At 38.2% G+C, this 17,635-nt stretch overlaps 2 protein-coding genes across 9 annotated transcripts; one reads left to right on the forward strand and one right to left on the reverse strand.

Annotated features, from left to right (window-relative positions):
- Positions 1-4,769: 4,769 nt before the first annotated feature.
- Positions 4,770-6,434, reverse strand: LOC110780261 (uncharacterized). The gene has a single exon (XM_021984688.2). It carries the CDS (start codon positions 6,432-6,434, stop codon positions 4,770-4,772), a length of 1,665 nt encoding a protein of 554 aa, XP_021840380.2.
- A 1,788-nt stretch (positions 6,435-8,222) lies between these two features.
- Positions 8,223-16,221, forward strand: LOC110779577 (putative pentatricopeptide repeat-containing protein At1g19290). 8 transcript variants are annotated; one of them, XM_021984064.2, is made up of 8 exons: positions 8,225-11,213; positions 12,670-12,774; positions 12,883-13,007; positions 14,074-14,211; positions 14,319-14,507; positions 14,745-14,860; positions 15,459-15,527; positions 15,744-16,221. In XM_021984064.2, the coding sequence occupies exon 1, from the start codon at positions 8,278-8,280 to the stop codon at positions 11,068-11,070; it is 2,793 nt and encodes a 930-aa protein (XP_021839756.1). In that variant the 5' UTR covers positions 8,225-8,277; the 3' UTR covers positions 11,071-11,213; positions 12,670-12,774; positions 12,883-13,007; positions 14,074-14,211; positions 14,319-14,507; positions 14,745-14,860; positions 15,459-15,527; positions 15,744-16,221. The 8 variants fall into 8 exon arrangements, 6 of the variants coding, with proteins under 6 accessions (XP_056696831.1, XP_021839756.1, XP_056696834.1 ...); XM_056840856.1 differs by having other exon boundaries at positions 14,745-14,828; XM_056840854.1 differs by having other exon boundaries at positions 14,745-15,527.
- Positions 16,222-17,635: the final 1,414 nt, after the last annotated feature.

A 17,635-nucleotide genomic window follows, 5' to 3' on the forward strand; every position in this document is an offset into this window, starting at 1 on the left:
CTAATCTCAAGATCGCAAGATTGGGATTGTCCTCCCATAAATCGGGATGAGATGCTTAAATGTTGTACAAGGCCACTCGGAGAGTTAGAAACTGTGAAATGCATGGCCGTGCTCGGATGAATCATAGGCTATGATTATCTGTTTATTTGATCAGTAGAACTCTGAAACCGAGAAACACCTCTGGACATAATAAGGATGACAATTCTTACCTTATGTACAAGAGCAAGCATCGAGCGACAAAGGAATTAGGAAATGCACACTTGTCCCTAAGGACAAGTGGGAGACTGAAGGAAATAATGCCCTTGGTCCAAGTATGCATTCTATGTTAAGTCTAATAAATGCGGTTCAGTATTAATTAACAAGTTAATAATTCAGTGAGATCAAGTGAGCTGAATACCTAGCTAGAGGCCGCTTCAGTTCAAGTGGAATTAATGATATTAATCCACAGCTTACTCTTTACTGAACCCGTAGGGTCACACAAATAGTACGTAAACGGATCAAGTATTTAATGGCATTAAATACTCTATCTATGGATATTCGGAATCGACGGATCTTGGTTTCAGTGGGAGCTGAAATCGTCACAAGCAAGAAATGAATACTCCGGAAACGATGATATTGCCGGAAACGGAAATATGGATCGTATCGGAAATATAAATATTATCCAAGTCGTAGATGTTGCCGGAAACGGAAACATGGTACGTATCGGAAAATATTTTCGGAAATGGAAATATTGCCAGAATCGGAAATATTGCCGGAAACGGAAATATTGTCAGAATCGGAAATATTATCGGAATCGGAAAATAATTTCGGAAACGGAAATATTAAATATTTGTTCGAAACGGAAATTAATTCCGGAATCGGAAATATTAAATATTGTTCGTATCGGAAATGAATTCCGGAATCGGGAATTTAATCGGAAGCGTATCGTACGAATTAGAATCGGACGAGGCCCGCTAGACGAAGGCCCAGCACGAAGCCAGGCCATCGCCCAGCGAGCCGCATGCACCAACGCACGCCTCGACCAGGCACAGCCAAGGGCGCGCGCGCGCGAGAGCACAACAGCGTGGGCCGAGTGCTGTGCGCCTGACGTGGGCCGCAAGGCTTGCGCGGGTGCACGGCTCGTGCAACGTTTGTGCGGGAATCCTAATCCTATTGGAATTCGTGCAAAGATTAAATCCTAATCCTAATAGATTGATTTTGTTATTTAGAGTCCTAGTAAGATTCTAACTAGCAAATCCACATCCTAGTAGGATTACAATTCCTTTTCCATACCCCTATAAATAGGTGCCTAGGGTCACAATTTATGGGTACGATTGAAGTATTCAAAGGGTAAGTTTTTGAAAGAAAAATCAGCCATACACTTGCAAACACATAGCCGAAATTCCTAAGCACCTTAAGGGCGATTCTAGTTGGTCTAACTTGAGGCGGATCCGGACGTACTGTGGACTATCTACGGAGGGACGACATTTGGAGTCCTAAAGACTTGTTCTTGTTCGGTTCGGGCGCAGCTAGGGAAGGCACGCTACAACATGTATGCATCTATTCTATGCTAAATGATTATGTGTAAATAATATTCTTTCCTGGCTTTATGGTTTTTCCGCATGATTTATGAATTGTCATATGTATCATAACCTCACATTATGTTCTTTGGATTAACTTAGTTACACGGTCTAAATCGAACGCGATATACTTCCTCCGTCCCAAAATTATTGTCCTGCTTTCCTAAACGAGCGTCCCAAAATTATAGTCCTGTTTCTAATTAAAGATGTACTAAACTTCCTACTTTACCCTTATTTGGGACCATTAAAATTAAAAAAAAAAGGAAAACTAATTTATTAACGCAAAAATCAGAAAAAAAAGAAGTTAGGGGACCATTTTGACTCCCAACAGCTCTATTTGACTTCTCAACCCACCAATTTATTAAACCCACCAACCCCACCCCTTATTTTACCCCATTTCTCACGGCCTCTCATCCTCTCATTCTCTCATTCTCTCTCTCATCTTTCTCTCTGTTCTTGTAGCTCTTTCTCTCTGTTCTTCGTAGCTTGAAACCCTAATTCAACACTCAGATTTCACTCGTATTTTTGAAACTTTTCCAAAATTTCGCAGAAAATCAGATCTTCATTTGTTGTCACATAAAATTTCAAGTATGTCTTTCCATGGATTTACTGATTCAGAAGATGATAAACCCTATTCTGGGCCTTATGAATGCACCGAACTCGATCACTGTGATCTTGGTTCCATGTGTGAGGGCGAGCATAGCTATTCTCGTGAGTATATTCGATTTAGATGGGGAAGAAATGAGTCTTCTTTGTCTGATCCAACGGTGGAGGGTAACAACCCGCCACCGCCAAAGTCGCCGAAAAAACCCTCCAAATTCGCCAGTAAAAACGCCTCCAAAATCGCCCCCTCATGAAGATTTTGAGGTAAATCAACCAGATCCGGTTTTTCGTGGTGTTCCTAATCCAGATCCGGTGGTTCCTGGTGTTCGTGTGGGCGGCGACCCATGGAATCCCCACGAATCCGACGTGGTTAATGACGGTGAGGAGTATTCTGACACCGAATCCGGTGGTGCTGGATCGAGTTGTTGGTGACCAGAGCTAAGTCCTCTCTCTTTAATTTCTCTTTCACTCTTTAATTTTTTATGGAGGAGGATGATTTGCATGTTGATATGGTTGCCAGCAAGTGAGATCTCTTGCTGGCCAGGGTGGATTTTTATTTTGGAATTTGGTTGATTTTTGGTTGTTTGTTGATGGCTCTCAGATTTAGGTTGATTTTTGGTTGTTTGTTGATTGCCCTGGATTTTTGAGTGTTTGTTGATTGCCTTGTTTTGGTTGTTGATTGCCCTGGAATTATTTATGATTGTTGATGCCCCTTATTCGAGCAGTAACTTGGATATTTGATGTTGATTGATTCCCCAAATTCGAGCCTTAAATTGAATTATTGATGATTGTTGATACCCCTAATTAGAGCCGTAAATTGAATATTTGATGCTGATTGATTCCCCAAATTCGACCCTTAAATTTGATATTTGATGTTGATTGATGCCCCTAATTCGAGCCTTAAATTGAATTTTTGAGGATTATTGATGCCCCTAATTTCGAGCCTTAAATTGAATTTTTGATGATTATTGATGCCCCTATTTTGTGCCTTAAATTGAATCTTTGATGCCCCTAATTCGAGCCTTAAATTGAATTTTTGATGATTATTGATGCCCCTATTTCGAGCCTTAAATTGAATCTTTAATGGCCCTAATTCGAGCCTTAAATTGAATTTTTGATGATTATTGATGCCCCTATTTCGAGCCTTAAATTGAATGTAATCTCTGATGCCCCTTGTTTTGAATCTTTGATGTCCTCTGTTTGTTTGATGGCGTGGGGTGGTGTATTTGTGTTGGTTTGACTTGTGTGTGGGGTTTGATTTGGACATTTGAGATTGTTGTTGTCGTGTCTTACCAATGATGATTCTTCATATATGCTGAGAAACAAACTCTTTGTGCCACTAACTACTCTCCGCCATTAGCAACCAGTCAATGTTGACTGATTTGAGGCTTCTCGGGTGCAAGTGGTTAGTGGTAGAGTTTGTTTCTGTGATGCGTGGGGGCATTTTGAGGTTTATGTCGTGTCTTACCAATGACGAGTCTTCATATATGCTGAGAAACAAACTCTTTGTGCCACTAACTACTCCGTGCCATTAGCAACCAGTCAATACTGACTGATTTGAGGCTTCTCGGGTGCTAAGTGGTTAGTGGTAGGGTTTATTTATGTGATTTTTTGGGGGCATTCTGAGATTTATGTTGTGTCTTACCAATGACGAGTCTTCATATATGCTGAGAAACAAACTCTTTGTGCCACTAACTACTCCGTGCCATTAGCAACCAGTCAATACTGACTGATTTGAGGTTTCTCGGGTGCTAAGTGGTTAGTGGTAGAGTTTGATTCTGTGATGCTTGGGGGAATTCTGAGGTTTATGTCGTGTCTTACCAATGATGAGTCTTCATATATGCTGAGAATTAAAATCTTTATGCCACTAACAACTCCGTGCCATCAGCAACCAGTCAATATTGACTGATTTAAGGCTTCTCGGGTGCTAAGTGGTTAGCGATAGGGTTTATTTCTGTGAGTTTTGGGGGGCATTCTGAGATTCGTCCCATTTTCTATGCTTAATGGGTTTTGTAACACCTTTATAATTTCTAAAAATGTTGAGAAACAAACACTTATTAACATTTACTACTTTGTGCCATTAGTAAATGAGTTGATGTTTTTTGTGTGCTAAGTTGTGGTTGATTGTCCCATATTTATAGTCCTGTTTTTATCAGAGCAATGATGAGTCTTCATATATGTTGAGAAACAAAATCTTTATGCCACTAACCACTCCGTGCCATTAGCAACCAGTCAATATTTACTGATTTGAGGCTTCTCGGGTGCTAAGTGGTTAGTGGTAGGGTTTATTTCTGTGATTTTTTAGGGACATTATGAGATAATGCAAATCAACACAACTAAGATTGAAACCTTAAAATTTTTGTAAATCATCATTACCCGAGTGGTTTCAAAATACATTCACATTCAAGTTCACAAAAGTTATATTACATGCCCCCAAAACACAAAAAGTTTAACTACATGCCCCCAAAACACAAGTTTAAGCCTCACTACCCCAAAATTCTTAGTGAATTTGATCTGTTTGTGTTTCTTCCCCTTGCATTAGAGCTTTCGGGTATATCTCTGTTGGGTTGTGTGGTTGTTGTTATGTTTCTGTTTAACTCCCTTGCATTAGAACTCTCTGGTGTGTCTCTGTCCGGTTGTGAGTTTCTTGTTCCTGTTGCTGCAATTACCTACTCTGGCTGTGCATTTGTTTCCCCATGTATTGCATCCCATGCTTGAATGACTGCCCACATTGGAGCTTGTACGTACTTGCTCTTCTAATCTACCTTCAGCTTCAAGTCTTGCTTTGTTTACGTGTGGCAAGACATATTCATTTGCCCCCTGTGACTTTAAAATAGCATTCCAAACATATTGCAGTGAATACCAAACATTACTCAGTGTTTTAGGCTCCAACTCATAAAAGTCATCATGAACTGCTTGCATCATTGCATCTACGTCTTTTGGCATTTTTTTGTGCAATAATGATTGAATGCTCCTAAAAAAACCGAGGTCCAATATGTTCATGTCAGGACTATTAGGTGGTTGTTGCACTAGTATGAATGTGAAATCACCTTGTTGGTACACTTGTTGCCATATAGCATCATCTTGAGTCACATGTGCCTTTGCATTGTCTTGCTGAATGAATATTGTCTTCGGACCTTCACTAGGTGGCCATTTTTCTATTATTGCCGGTATGATTTGCTCGATTAACATGCTCCTTGTCACCTTTTGATTTACTGATTCAATGACTTTGGTCACTAATGTCCCCTTCTCTTTGTATTTTGATCTTCTCTTTGCTGGTTCACTATATGTGAATGGGAATATGCCTATCTTTCCATCAAAAGTGCACTCCTTTTGTGTGTTGAATCTTGGTCTTGCAACAACCGCTGTGAACATTACTTTTGGTATCCATTTGCTTGATGGTGCAGCTCTGTGTTTGCCTTTTTCATTCCTTGCAAGATAGCATCTCTGTGATTTCTTTGTCAAATAAAACCATTTCTCATCTAGATGAACATAGTCATATGGTTTGTACCGTGTCTTTGTTTCTGGTGCGTCCCCCACCAGCATACCTGAAATGTATGCCATCCTTGCTATCTTGTTTGGATCCCCCAATCCAGGATGTAACGGATTTGTATGTGGCTTGATACCTCCCCTTTTAATCATTCGATGAATCGTACCCCTCGTTATGCCAAGCTTTGGAACTAAGTCCCTTATACATGTTCTGTCTCCCATTGCAAGTTTGGTTAGCTCATCAATGTCTAATTGAATTCTCTTCCTGCCAGCATTATGATGTAGAGTTGCAAGATTATACCTTTGCATTGCTTGTTTCTGCCTCCTTGTTGTGTTCCATATCCTAGATATGGTCCTTGACACGACCCCAAAGTGAGTTGTTGCTGCTTTTATTGACCCGTATTCTTTTTTGCCCCTTGTTGCCCTATCCAGGAGCCATATGAGAATGTGAAGCTTGTTTTGACTGCTGAGCCTGCGACGCTTAGGATGATTTTGTGTTGCTTGTTGCTGATTTCCTGTTTGATGGAGTGGAGTCTCTAGTGGTGGATGGTTCAAATCAAAATAAACGGCGTTGCCTTGAAGTATGTCCCCAACTTCTTCCATATCATCATCAGAACTATTATCATAACTGATTATGTGATGATTGCCATCACTTCCAGAGTCTTCTTCCATCTCTGATTCTGGAATCGGAGCATCGTTCAAGTTAAAGCCGGAATATCCATCAATTTCTTCATCTTCATCATCTGGAAACCAAGCGTCGTTGAGATTGAAATCTGAAGTCATTTCCCCTGCAGGCAATGATGCAACCCTTACTCTGTTTTTTTTCCTTTTTTTTTTACTTTGATTTTTTTTTTTTCTAGAATAAACTCTTCCTCCCTCTATTTTCTCCTTTTTTTCTGGGATTTATACCTTTGTAGTTAAATGAGGTGCTGCCCAATTTTTATGGGATTTGTATATGAAATTGTGAACGTTTTTTCTGTATTTAAATGAGGAAGAAGAGCGCCAAAAAAAAGGGAGTCTGATTACAGATGGAAAAAATGACCCCATATTACCCCTATTTGTGTTGAATCTGTGTGCTTTAAATCTGAGCATTTTGATTGGTTGAGAATAAATATTAGGAAAAATTGCTTTTAATAATCCAACATTTCGACCATTTTCTGTTAATAATCCAACCTATGGATTATTATCTAATAATCCAACCTTTATACTCTGTCATCTCTTATTGCACCAAATGACCGCTTACCTGCTAACATGATCACTTTCACAAAAAAATAAATTAAACTTTAATTGTTTTTATTTAATTACCTTAAAAAATACTCCTCTCTTCTCCCCCATATGAGCAATTTCACCACCTCTGACACCCATCAATAACCAACGAAAACCACCACCGTCGTCCGCATCAACAATCACTTGAGTTCTTTGAATTTTCGTCGTCCATGCCTGCACTTTCTTCCTCTCGTCGTTGCTGCTTCAACCATTGCAGTCCCTTCTCCTTTCTTTCTAACCACCACCCATGACTCTATCCCCACGCTGCCAGACACTTTGTCCATGGGTAATGATGAAAAAGATGTGATTTTTTTTGAAGTTTTTTGGTGGTCAATTGATTGCATGTTTTAGATGAATTTATGTACTTTTAAAAAAAATTAGTTTGCATCTGGGTTGTTGTGATTTTCTAATGATGAAAAAAGATGAGAACTTTTTGTTAAATATGATCGGAATCGGTAGTTTGATAAGATTTCACAATTATGACATTTCTAGGCATATTTTGGTTAAATTATTCATCAAAAAGTTTAATTTGTGAGTCTGGATCTGAATTATTTGGTCAGAGGTTCATGAATTTCCCAATGTCAAGAGGAATCACATTTGGGTTGAATAAAAAATTTCGATACGCAAAAAGAAAAAATAACCCGCCCAGGAGCCAACGAGTTATGTGTTTCAGGCGCATGCGGCGGTGGGGTCAAGAACCGGCTGCGGCAAGTTGAGGCTTTGAAGTTGGTGGCGGTATTTTTACGGTAGCTGGATAGTTTCATGGTGTTAGGGAAAAGAGAGAAAAAGAAAAGAAAAGAGAAAAGAAAGGGAAAAACAAACAAAATTAATAAATTATAATGGACTAATGGCAGCATGCCACGTGGGCATATGACCTGCTTTACCGGATATTTTACATGATGGGTGCAATAAAAGAAGATGGGGTATAAAGGTTAGTTTATTAAATAATAATCAATAGGCTGGATTATTAACGGAAAATCGTCGAAAGGTTGAATTATTTAAAGTAATTATTCCTAAATATTATTGTATTCTTATTGGTTAAATTATTTTGATTAGGATCCATGTGCACTTATTTTTTTAAATATAAATGAGAGGCTGATTTGATCATCACATGGGGAAACAAAGACCGTTTGTCTTTTTGCTTATTCCAACACAAGTACAATTCAATCATTAAACTTATCCACTCTAAATATTTTTCTTAAAAATCGTAAAATTGGTCAAACGGAACTATAATTTTGAGACGGAGGGAGTATTAGATTCTGTCAAAATCATTGTCTTCGATCACCTAAAGTCCTAAACTAACCTCCAAATAAATTGTTTGCAACTCAACTCAACTCAACTCAACTCAACTCAAATTCCAATGCTCAAATACTGCTTCCGCAATCTCTTTCTCTCTCCTCGTCGTCTCCGGCGGTGCATCCACTGGTCAGCCACCCACGAAACCAAGCTCACTTCACCGGAGTTACTCTCCCGCCTATGCCGCCTCCTGATCCTCCGCCGCTTCGACACTGCCGCCAAGCTCCCCATCAAGTTTTCCGACGACATTATCATCGGCATCCTCCATAACCTCCGCTTAAACCCTGATGCTTGTCTTGGGTTTTTCAGGTTAGCCCACAATCACCAGAAATATCGCCCTAGTTTTAAATGTTATTGTAGAATTGTGCACATTTTGTCAAGGGCAAGGTTGTTTGATGAAACTAGGCTTTATTTGAATGAACTTGTTGATACTTGTGCAAATACCCAGTTGCCAATTTGTGTTGTTTGGAGTGAATTGGTTAGGGTTTATAGAGAATTTAGTTTTTCTCCTACTGTTTTTGATATGATTTTGAAGGTGTTTGCTGAAAAGGGGCTTGTTAATGAGGCCCTCTATGTGTTTGATAATATGGGCAAGTGTGGTCGTTCTCCGAGCTTGCGATCTTGTAATAGTTTGTTGAGTAGTTTGGTTAAGGACAGTCAGTACGATATGACTGTGAATGTTTATAATCAGATTGTTAGGATTGGAATCACCCCAGATATTTTTATGTGTAGCATATTGGTTAATGCATATTGTAAAGGTGGTAGAGTTGGGAAAGCTGTCACGTTTATCAAAGAAATGGAGTATTTAGGTCTGGAGCCGAATGTTGTGACGTATCATGGCTTGATGAATGGGTATGTTAACCAAGGAGACATGATAGGAGCTAAAGGTGTTCTGACCTTGATGGCTGAAAAGGGAATCGCCGGAAACACAATCACTTTAACCATTTTGGTGAAGGGCTATTGCAAACAGTATAATTTGAGGGAAGCAGAGCATTTGCTATGTGAAATGAAGGAATTGACGGCTGATACTCATTTGTATGGTATTTTGATAGATGGATATTGCCAGATGGGTAAAATGGATGATGCAGTTAGAATCCGGGATTACATGTTGGGTTCTGGTTTGAAAATGAATCTGGTCATATGTAACTCCTTAGTAAATGGTTATTGCAAGATTGGGCAACTTAACCTAGCCGAGTCAATAATTTTACAAATGGTGGACTTGGGTTTGAAGCCTGATTGTTATAGTTTTAGTACTTTGATAAATGGGTATTGTAGAGAAGGCCGCATTCGTGAGGCATTTATTCTTTTTGACAAGATGACCCACAAAGGGGTTGAACCCAATGTTGTTACATATAATATTCTTCTTAAGGGTCTATGTCGCGAAGGAGCATTAGAGGATACTATGCAAGTTTGGCGTTTGATGCTGAAAAGAGGAGTGACACCTAATGAGGTTGGCTATTGCACTTTGCTTGATGGTCTCTTAAAAACGGAAAGGCTGGATGAGGCTTTTAAACTGTGGAAAAAAATGCTAGCCAAGGGGCTAGCCAAAAGTAGTATTACATTTAACACAATGTTAAATGGCCTGTGCAAAGCAGGGAAAATGGCTGAAGCAGAGCTGATTTTCCAGAAGATGATAGATCTTGGGTGTCCCGCTGATGAGATGACATATAGAATCCTTAATAGTGGCTATTGCGGAATTGGACATGTTGAACGAGCTTTTGATATTAAAGATATGATGGAGAAGAAGCATTTTTCTCCATCTATTGAAGTGTATAATTCTCTTATTGATGGTCTTTTTAAAAGTGGGAAATCATCTCAGGTGCCAGGTCTTGTTACTGAAGTGCATAAAAGGAGTATATCCCCGAATATTGTCACCTATGGTGCCCTGATTGCAGGTTGGTGCAAACAAGGATTGTTTGATAAAGCATTGAACGTGTATGCGGAAATGCTAAAGAAGGGGCTCATACCAAATGTAGTTATATGTTGCACTCTGGTGAGTGGACTTTACAAGTTTGGTAGGATTCATGAAGCAAATATATGGCTGCAGAAAATGGTCAGCTTAATTTCTTCGAATTGTGGATCACTTGAGGAGCTTTGGACAACAGACCAAGCAAACCTAGATGGACATAATATTATAGATTCTATTGACTCAAGGTTTAATAGTCTACTTCCGAATAACGTCATCTATAATTTGGCTATATTAGGGCTTTGCAAATCTGGGAAGCTTAAAGATGCAATGACAGTATTCTCATCTTTATTGAAGAGAGGGTTTGTACCGGATAATTATACGTACTGTGCTCTGATTCATAGACAATCTATTGCTGGTGATTTAAAAGAAGCTTTTCAATTACGTGATGACATGCTGGAAAAGGGTATAATTCCAAATATTACCATCTATAATGCTCTTGTCAATGGCCTGTGCAAGTCCAGGAATATAGACCGTGCAGTAAGGCTTTTTCAGAAGCTTAAACGGAAGGGCTTGGTTCCTAACGTTGTAACCTATAACATTTTAATTAATGGGTACTGCAACTTTGGCAATACTAGTGAAGCGATAAAACTCAAGCACAAAATGGTTGAAGAAGGAATTGTTCCTTCAGTTGTCACCTATTCCGCCTTAATTTGTGGCCTATGTAAGAAAGGAGATATAGAGAAAGCATTCGAGCTCTTGGACTACATAAGTAACTTCGATGAGGGTACTGAGCTTAGGACTTATCATGATATGGCTCTGAATCATGTGAGGAGTCGTGATATAGAGAAGATCATTGAACTTCATGGGACATTACAGAGCAAGCTCCGCGGACCTAGCATTGAGTATGCAAGTGAAGATGAGTCAATGGAATCCTCTAGATGTGAATAAAAAGAAATCCTCGATGCAAAAGGGACATTAGAGGCTGTTTGTTACTAATTTATGAAAAGAGCAAAACCACACAGGAGGTCTCCATTTTTTAATCCCCAACCACCACTTACCGCTTCAGCAAGATCTTAACTATATTCTATAAGGTGACTCATTCAATCAATACTTTGATTTCTCCATACTCAGTTCTAAGGTTTGCTCACTGAATACTTGCTGTAATTCATTTGATCCTGTTACTATGATTTGATGTCTCTTTCTTGATGATAACACTTTTGAGACCTACCAGGTCATGCTAGGATTCTCGCAAGTCCCCAACCTTCCCAAATCGAAGCCTTGCCTCTCTTAATTCGTCCTGTTTCTTGAATTTGAAATTCCCAGAATTAGAATTTACGGCTTCAAGCTTAGGGGACATTACTGATTTACCCTTTTATCAATCTTTCTTTGATGTTTTTTTCAAATTCTCTTGATTAAATGCATTTGTTCCTTTAGTTTTTGTTTTTCTGGTACGAAATGTAGTTGTGGTAAATGGTAATCATTCATTCCTTATTCTTATATAAGATTGAATTAGCCAGTTACTATTTTAATGAACAGTTTTATTGCATCACTGTTCAAATGAGTTGTTCTCCAACCTTTTTAAAAGCTACTCTTGCTTGCTGCTCCTTCAGAGACTAAATTTCCTCCCACTTCTCTGGTCGTCCCTCCCCCTTGTTCTCTGATCATATTCTTCCTTTTGCCGCTTTCTCTAGAATTGATTTCCTCCCTCACTCTCCTCTTCTCCTTCTTGTCACTGCTCGCAATCCTACATGATCTCTCCCTTGAATCCTCGACTTTCTCCTTTGCTATTCTTTTTGCAGGCAATTGAAAGTTGTTGCCAGCGACATAGAAATTCTCTATTGTGCTCTTTTTTCTTCACATTTCAGTGGTTCCTTCTTAAGTTTCATGTTCACTATAACATACTACTCGTTGTGTCCGACAATTTTTTTCACACTTCCCTTGAATGGATGTCCTAAATGTCTTTCATCCTTCTTTTTTGATTTAAAAACAATTCAATCGCATCATTCTATTTGTACTTGCCTTTTCTTTTCTCTCAACTGGCTTTTTATTTTAAAATTATACTTTGATTACCATTTGCATGTTTTGATGAACTTCTGTAGCATCAATATTTTAATGAACTTATGTAGCTACTGTAGCACCACACACTGAAGTATTCTAAAATTCAGAAAAGGTGCAAATTTTTAATGGAATAAATTGCTGAGCATTCTTCATACATCATCATTGCCACCCTGACCCCCTCCGAAACCTCGGATTTATTATATCAAAGGAGAGACAGAGAAGCAAAAGTTGATTTTTTTAGAATCACATTGTGATCTGTATCTTATGTTAAACTTTGATTACTGCATTGTTGGAAACTTCGGCTTATATACTTATTTTGTTCTCCTTAATTTGGATTTTATGTATCACCTTGATATAGTTCCACAATCACTCATCCATGTTTCAATTATTGGTGTGATCAAGAATAGAGAATTTGCTTAGCTCTTCAGGATATTTTGTAAGCCTCTTATATATAAGAAATAATAAGGATTTTTTTCTTTTTGGTAACAGGATCCCATGGACTGCTTCTGCAAAAAGCTGATCCTGAGGCCTTGGAGAGAGTTGCCAAGGCTTGACCAAAGTTTAATAATTCTGGTCATGCCAATTGCCAAGAAGGTCATTCTCTCCTTTTTGTTAATATTTTTTCAAGAAAATTCATTTTGTTAGGATGGTTTTGTAGGCTTTGTAAAAAAAATCATGGTAAGAACATTAATGGCAATGTAGGTATTGATTGGACTATTGGGTGAACTTTTTTTGGTGATTTTCTGCATGTTCCTCAATTGAAGCCTAGTTCCTTTGAAACTGTCCAGTCTCTTGAATAATTCTCCAATTGCGACTTCGAGCTTAGAGTATGACAGTTCTGACTTACCTCTTTTAGCAATATTTTCTCGCATGTTTTTTTTTTTAAATTCTTTTAAAAATGCATTCATATTCTATTCCCCGTGTCTCTTTTAGTTTACCCCGTATTTCTTTGTTGGATGTCCCTAAACGTTTGTTCTATTTCGTCATGTGGTCATTTTTTTGTCTCCACCTTTTTTCTAATGTTGGAGCCCACGCCAACCCGCTATATATTTCTTCTATACTGTCTATTGTTGTTAAATAGATTTCCGATCCACAATGGTGCAAACACAAGAAGGGGTATAAGTTTTGGTATTTTCCTGTATAAATTGCACTTGTGACAATCCTTGCTCTCTTATAAAATTGGTTAAGCCAGTTACTTTTTTAGTGAATTATTCGTAACTCTTTAGGTGGGCCTCCTTGAATGCTCCTCGCCTTGCTTAAAAAAGCATTTTGCCCCATCCACCTGCCCGCCTAGGTTCACTTTTTCATAAACTGGTAGGACTGTAGGAGCTCTACAATTGATCTCCCATTTGATTCTCTTGTTAATGAGGTTGCGAAGTTGCAAATTTCCAGTTTGAAAAGCTTGAGTGGTTTGCGGGTATGTTACTTTCCTTTTTTGAAATCTTTGATAATATAGTGATAGCTGCAAAGAGCTGCCTGGAAATATGTCAAGGTGGAGCAAACAAGAATTGACTCCGCTGCGTTATTTATGTTGAGATTGCTGTGGCAATTTGGTAAGGGGTGTTTTGTTATGTTGGTTTCCGATTGGGGATCTGGAGGGAGTTCAATATTAGGTTAACACGGGCAACTGCTGAACTGATATCGTAAAAAGACAAACTAGTGTATAGTTAGAAAATCGTGATTCTTTTTTAGAAGTCTCTGGAAAATCAAACTCTTCTTTTTGTAGTTAATGTATGACTGTTCTTTTATTGGATGGCTCGCTATTTCTCCCGTCTTGGTTATTGATATCTTCTTTTGCTGGAGGAATTAGGTTTTTCTTGATTTTGCGTATTTCTGTCAATTAGTGTCCCTTGCTGTATAAAATTGACACTAACACTATATACTCCTCAACAGATTTAACCTGGTAATAAGCAAGAGAAAAGGATTGATAAAACAACAGCAACAACAAACCAGAACCTTAATCCCAAAAACAAAAGAAGGATGGATAAGCAAAGAAACCTGAGTAGGAGACGTGCAATAAATTCGGATTAGGTAGTGTATGCTTTTACTAACATCTAAGCATAATTTGTTTGAAGGACCTAGCTTTCGACATTTAAGTGTGATAGTGGACATTGTTTAATTTTGACCTTTCCCTCTAGAAACCAAGTCTGTTGACGCTGGAGTAATTGCGGTGTGCGCTTCAAGAATATAAAACACGTTGATTTCTTAGTTCTTTATACGGTTTAGTCTCCAGTTCCCTTCACTGAACACTCGATCCGGATCCTGTGCAAGGAGTTCTTTTCGCATTTGCAGGATATGCATTACAAGGGCAGACCTTTATGCTGGAGGTACTGATTCTTTCTTTTCTACAAAAGGTAGCTGTCCATTAAAAAAATATCTTTTACAAATGATTTTTGCCTTTTACAATATTTCCTCTTTCTTCTTTTTGATTTGGGTTTTCACATATGCACCCTAAAATGCCTAAAGTATTTTGTTTGTTTGTTTGTTTGTTTGTTATGGTGTTGAAGAACTCTACTAACTTAAGCTACGATCTCGTATCCCTTTGTCGCCTTACTAATTTCCAGATTAAGAAGTGGAGATTGATGTTGAGGAAACCAGCAAATTACATGGCTTCTAGAGATTGTGGAAATCTTACTCACTCTACGAGCGTATGTGAATTAAAGTTTGCCATTTTGCTCATGTAATAATTCTGGTCATCGTCGATCCATTTTGTGGTTATCTTTTCGTTTTCGTTTTCTTTTTGGTTTTCATGTTGGCTTATTTCACATAGTTCAGGTTGTGTCAGGGTTATTTTAACTTTTTGATCCATTGAAATTCATTGGCTGATACTCTGGGAATTGATAATGAATAATTGAAGATTAAAAGTTATTCTACTGCTGATGAATTGAAAGTTCAAGAGATGCAAAATTTGAAAATACTGTAGCAACGTATAAAGTGCGTTACTATGTGCTCCATCTGCTGTAATTTAAGTTAGGGCTGCATTTTTTCATGAATGATTTCTTTTGGGGGTTCCAGACCCCAGTAGCATTAAGTTATAACTCTTTTTTCTGTCAAATCCTGTGTATATCTTTGATGCCTCTTTTTATACGCAAGAGATGAGTGGGAATTGCAGAATGGGTTGTTTAGGTTTGAACTATAGAGATATAAGGCAAGCGATTTCATTTGCTACTAAATTTTGCAGCTTGTGCCATTCAGAGATGAATTGGCTATTCAAAGGTTTGGAAAGCACTAGGCTATTCTACTTTAATCTATTTTATGACACACATTTATATGTCTAGATGTCAAAGATATTGGAAGAATTGGATTACAAGTAACCTAGCTGGACTGTGATCACAATATGAAGCAAGGTTTGTCTGACTCTGTTTGAGCACCTTGTTTACTTACTTTTGTTTTGGATTCTGATATTTTCCATCTTCTGGTTCCTGTTCCCTTTAAGCTAGCAAATTCATTTCTCCTATTGGTGTATGCCATCAATATCAATATGACAATATCAATATGGATATGTTATTTGACGTGTGTTTTCCTCCGATAGCATGTTTTATAGCCTTTCATTTGTCTTGAAGGAAATGCTGTGAGATCGTGGCTTGCATCCGGCATAGCGAGCTTCAGTGAAGAGAACAAGAACAACTCACGCTCACACTCACACGATAGGCAGTGAGTGCTGAAATAATTTCGCACATTAATTATGGGTGCTCGGCTACTTGATACATCCTATAACTTTGCTTTCTACAATATTTGTATACCAGAGTCATATAGATATGACCATGGAATATTACGTAGTCGATTTAAAGGCCTTACCTTTTATCTGCTTTTTCTAAAGATCAAGAGTGGTGTGGCTCGTGGCTTGAGATACCAAATTTGCACCTCTTTTACAATTTCATACACTTTGAAGCTTATTTCTAAGTATTTGTTTAACATTATAATGCTATGTCAGCTTTGCCAGTTGTGAATGTTGTTTAGATTTTGAAGGAACTATCATCTTCGCTCATTTGATGATCTTTTGATATTTTAAGTTATAAGATTATTGGTATTTCATTGGAATTAGTTTAGGTGCTTCTGACAGTATATATCAGATATAAGATAGGTTTGTCTACTGAGAACAAGTCCATCCCCACAGGCTATGTCTCGCCTTTATATTATCATCCGACCCATCAATAGGACACTAGAAATGATCACCAGCCAAGCAAACAACGCGAATCAGTGATCGTTTCCATGGTTTAGCGGCTATAGACAACCACAGAAGAGAAAAACAAATGCATACACATTACACATAACCCTTTAGCCATACACTAGAAGAAATACTGGAAGTATTGAAGATTACATCAAGGAGATTATATCTCCTCGATTGTAGTGATTGATTGATTATAATCAATCACAATATTTTATATTTGTATAGATATTATTATAGGATATTCTCAATAGGAAGCACCAACATGTTTAGCAAACGAATAACTATTCTGTCAGGCGGCCTGACGCTCACGCGTTTGTCAGACCACATGTTTTCCCACGCGCGCGTGGGTCGAGCGCAATGTAAATATAGTTTTTTTCCCCTTCATTTTTCATTACAAGCTTGAAGCTCCCCTCTTTCCTGGTCCAAACCCTCCGCCTCTTTCCTTCTCCCGCGCGCTACCCCTCTCTCTCCTCAAGGTCGTTGCCTTCCATGGAAGCTTTGCCGCCGACCCCTCTCCCTCGTCAAGCTCGTCGTTCATTTGGATTTGAATTTTGATTTTAGGTTTTTGATTTTAAGATTTTGATTTAGGTTTTTGATTTTAGGATTTTGATTTAGATTTATGATTTTGATTATTCACCTGCCGTCGATGCCGCTGCCTGAGCTCCTCCCTTTTCGAACGGAGATCTTGCGGTGCGAGGGAAACAGAGGCGGCGATTCGCCTCCTCGCAACAACTGCGGCAGGTAATTGATTAGTCGTTGTTTTATGGCGGCTGGTGGTCAGCTTATCGTCGACGCCGCGCTGATCCATCGTGCTATGGCACTCGACAAATTTGGTGGTGGAGGTACAATGAAAGCAACCGCTTACCAGGATTGCCTTGTTGTAGTCCCATATTTCTTTTCCTTTTCTTTCTCCTTAACAAGTCCCCTTTTTTTAAGTATAATTATTGATTTAATTTAGTAATGATTAAATTGGTTTTGGTTAAGAGTAATTTATTTTTAGTTTTACTTTTGCTATATTTAGTTATGAAAAAAATGCTTTAGTTACATTGTTTTGCATTTAAGTCAGTATATCGTTTCAGTTAAGGATAATTTTTTTTTTAGTTAAGATTAAAAATTTGAGGTTTAGTTATGATTTTGTGAGATTTAGTTATGATTTTTTGAGTTTTAGTTAAAATTAAATTTGTTTTAGTTAAGATTACACCCTGCTAATCTGCTATCCTATCCACATTCGCTTCTTCTTTAGAAACATCCAAGCTTCAACAACATGCAATGCTAGCAATCAAA

This window comes from Spinacia oleracea, chromosome 3 (assembly GCF_020520425.1).
Source record: "Spinacia oleracea cultivar Varoflay chromosome 3, BTI_SOV_V1, whole genome shotgun sequence".
Lineage (NCBI taxonomy): Eukaryota > Viridiplantae > Streptophyta > Magnoliopsida > Caryophyllales > Amaranthaceae > Spinacia > Spinacia oleracea.

Excerpts from the sequence above, each read along its gene's own strand:
- LOC110779577 (XM_056840853.1), top strand. The coding sequence starts at position 8,278 with ATGCTCAAATACTGCTTCCGCAATCTCTTTCTCTCTCCTCGTCGTCTC.
- LOC110780261 (XM_021984688.2), bottom strand. The coding sequence starts at position 6,434 with ATGACTTCAGATTTCAATCTCAACGACGCTTGGTTTCCAGATGATGAA.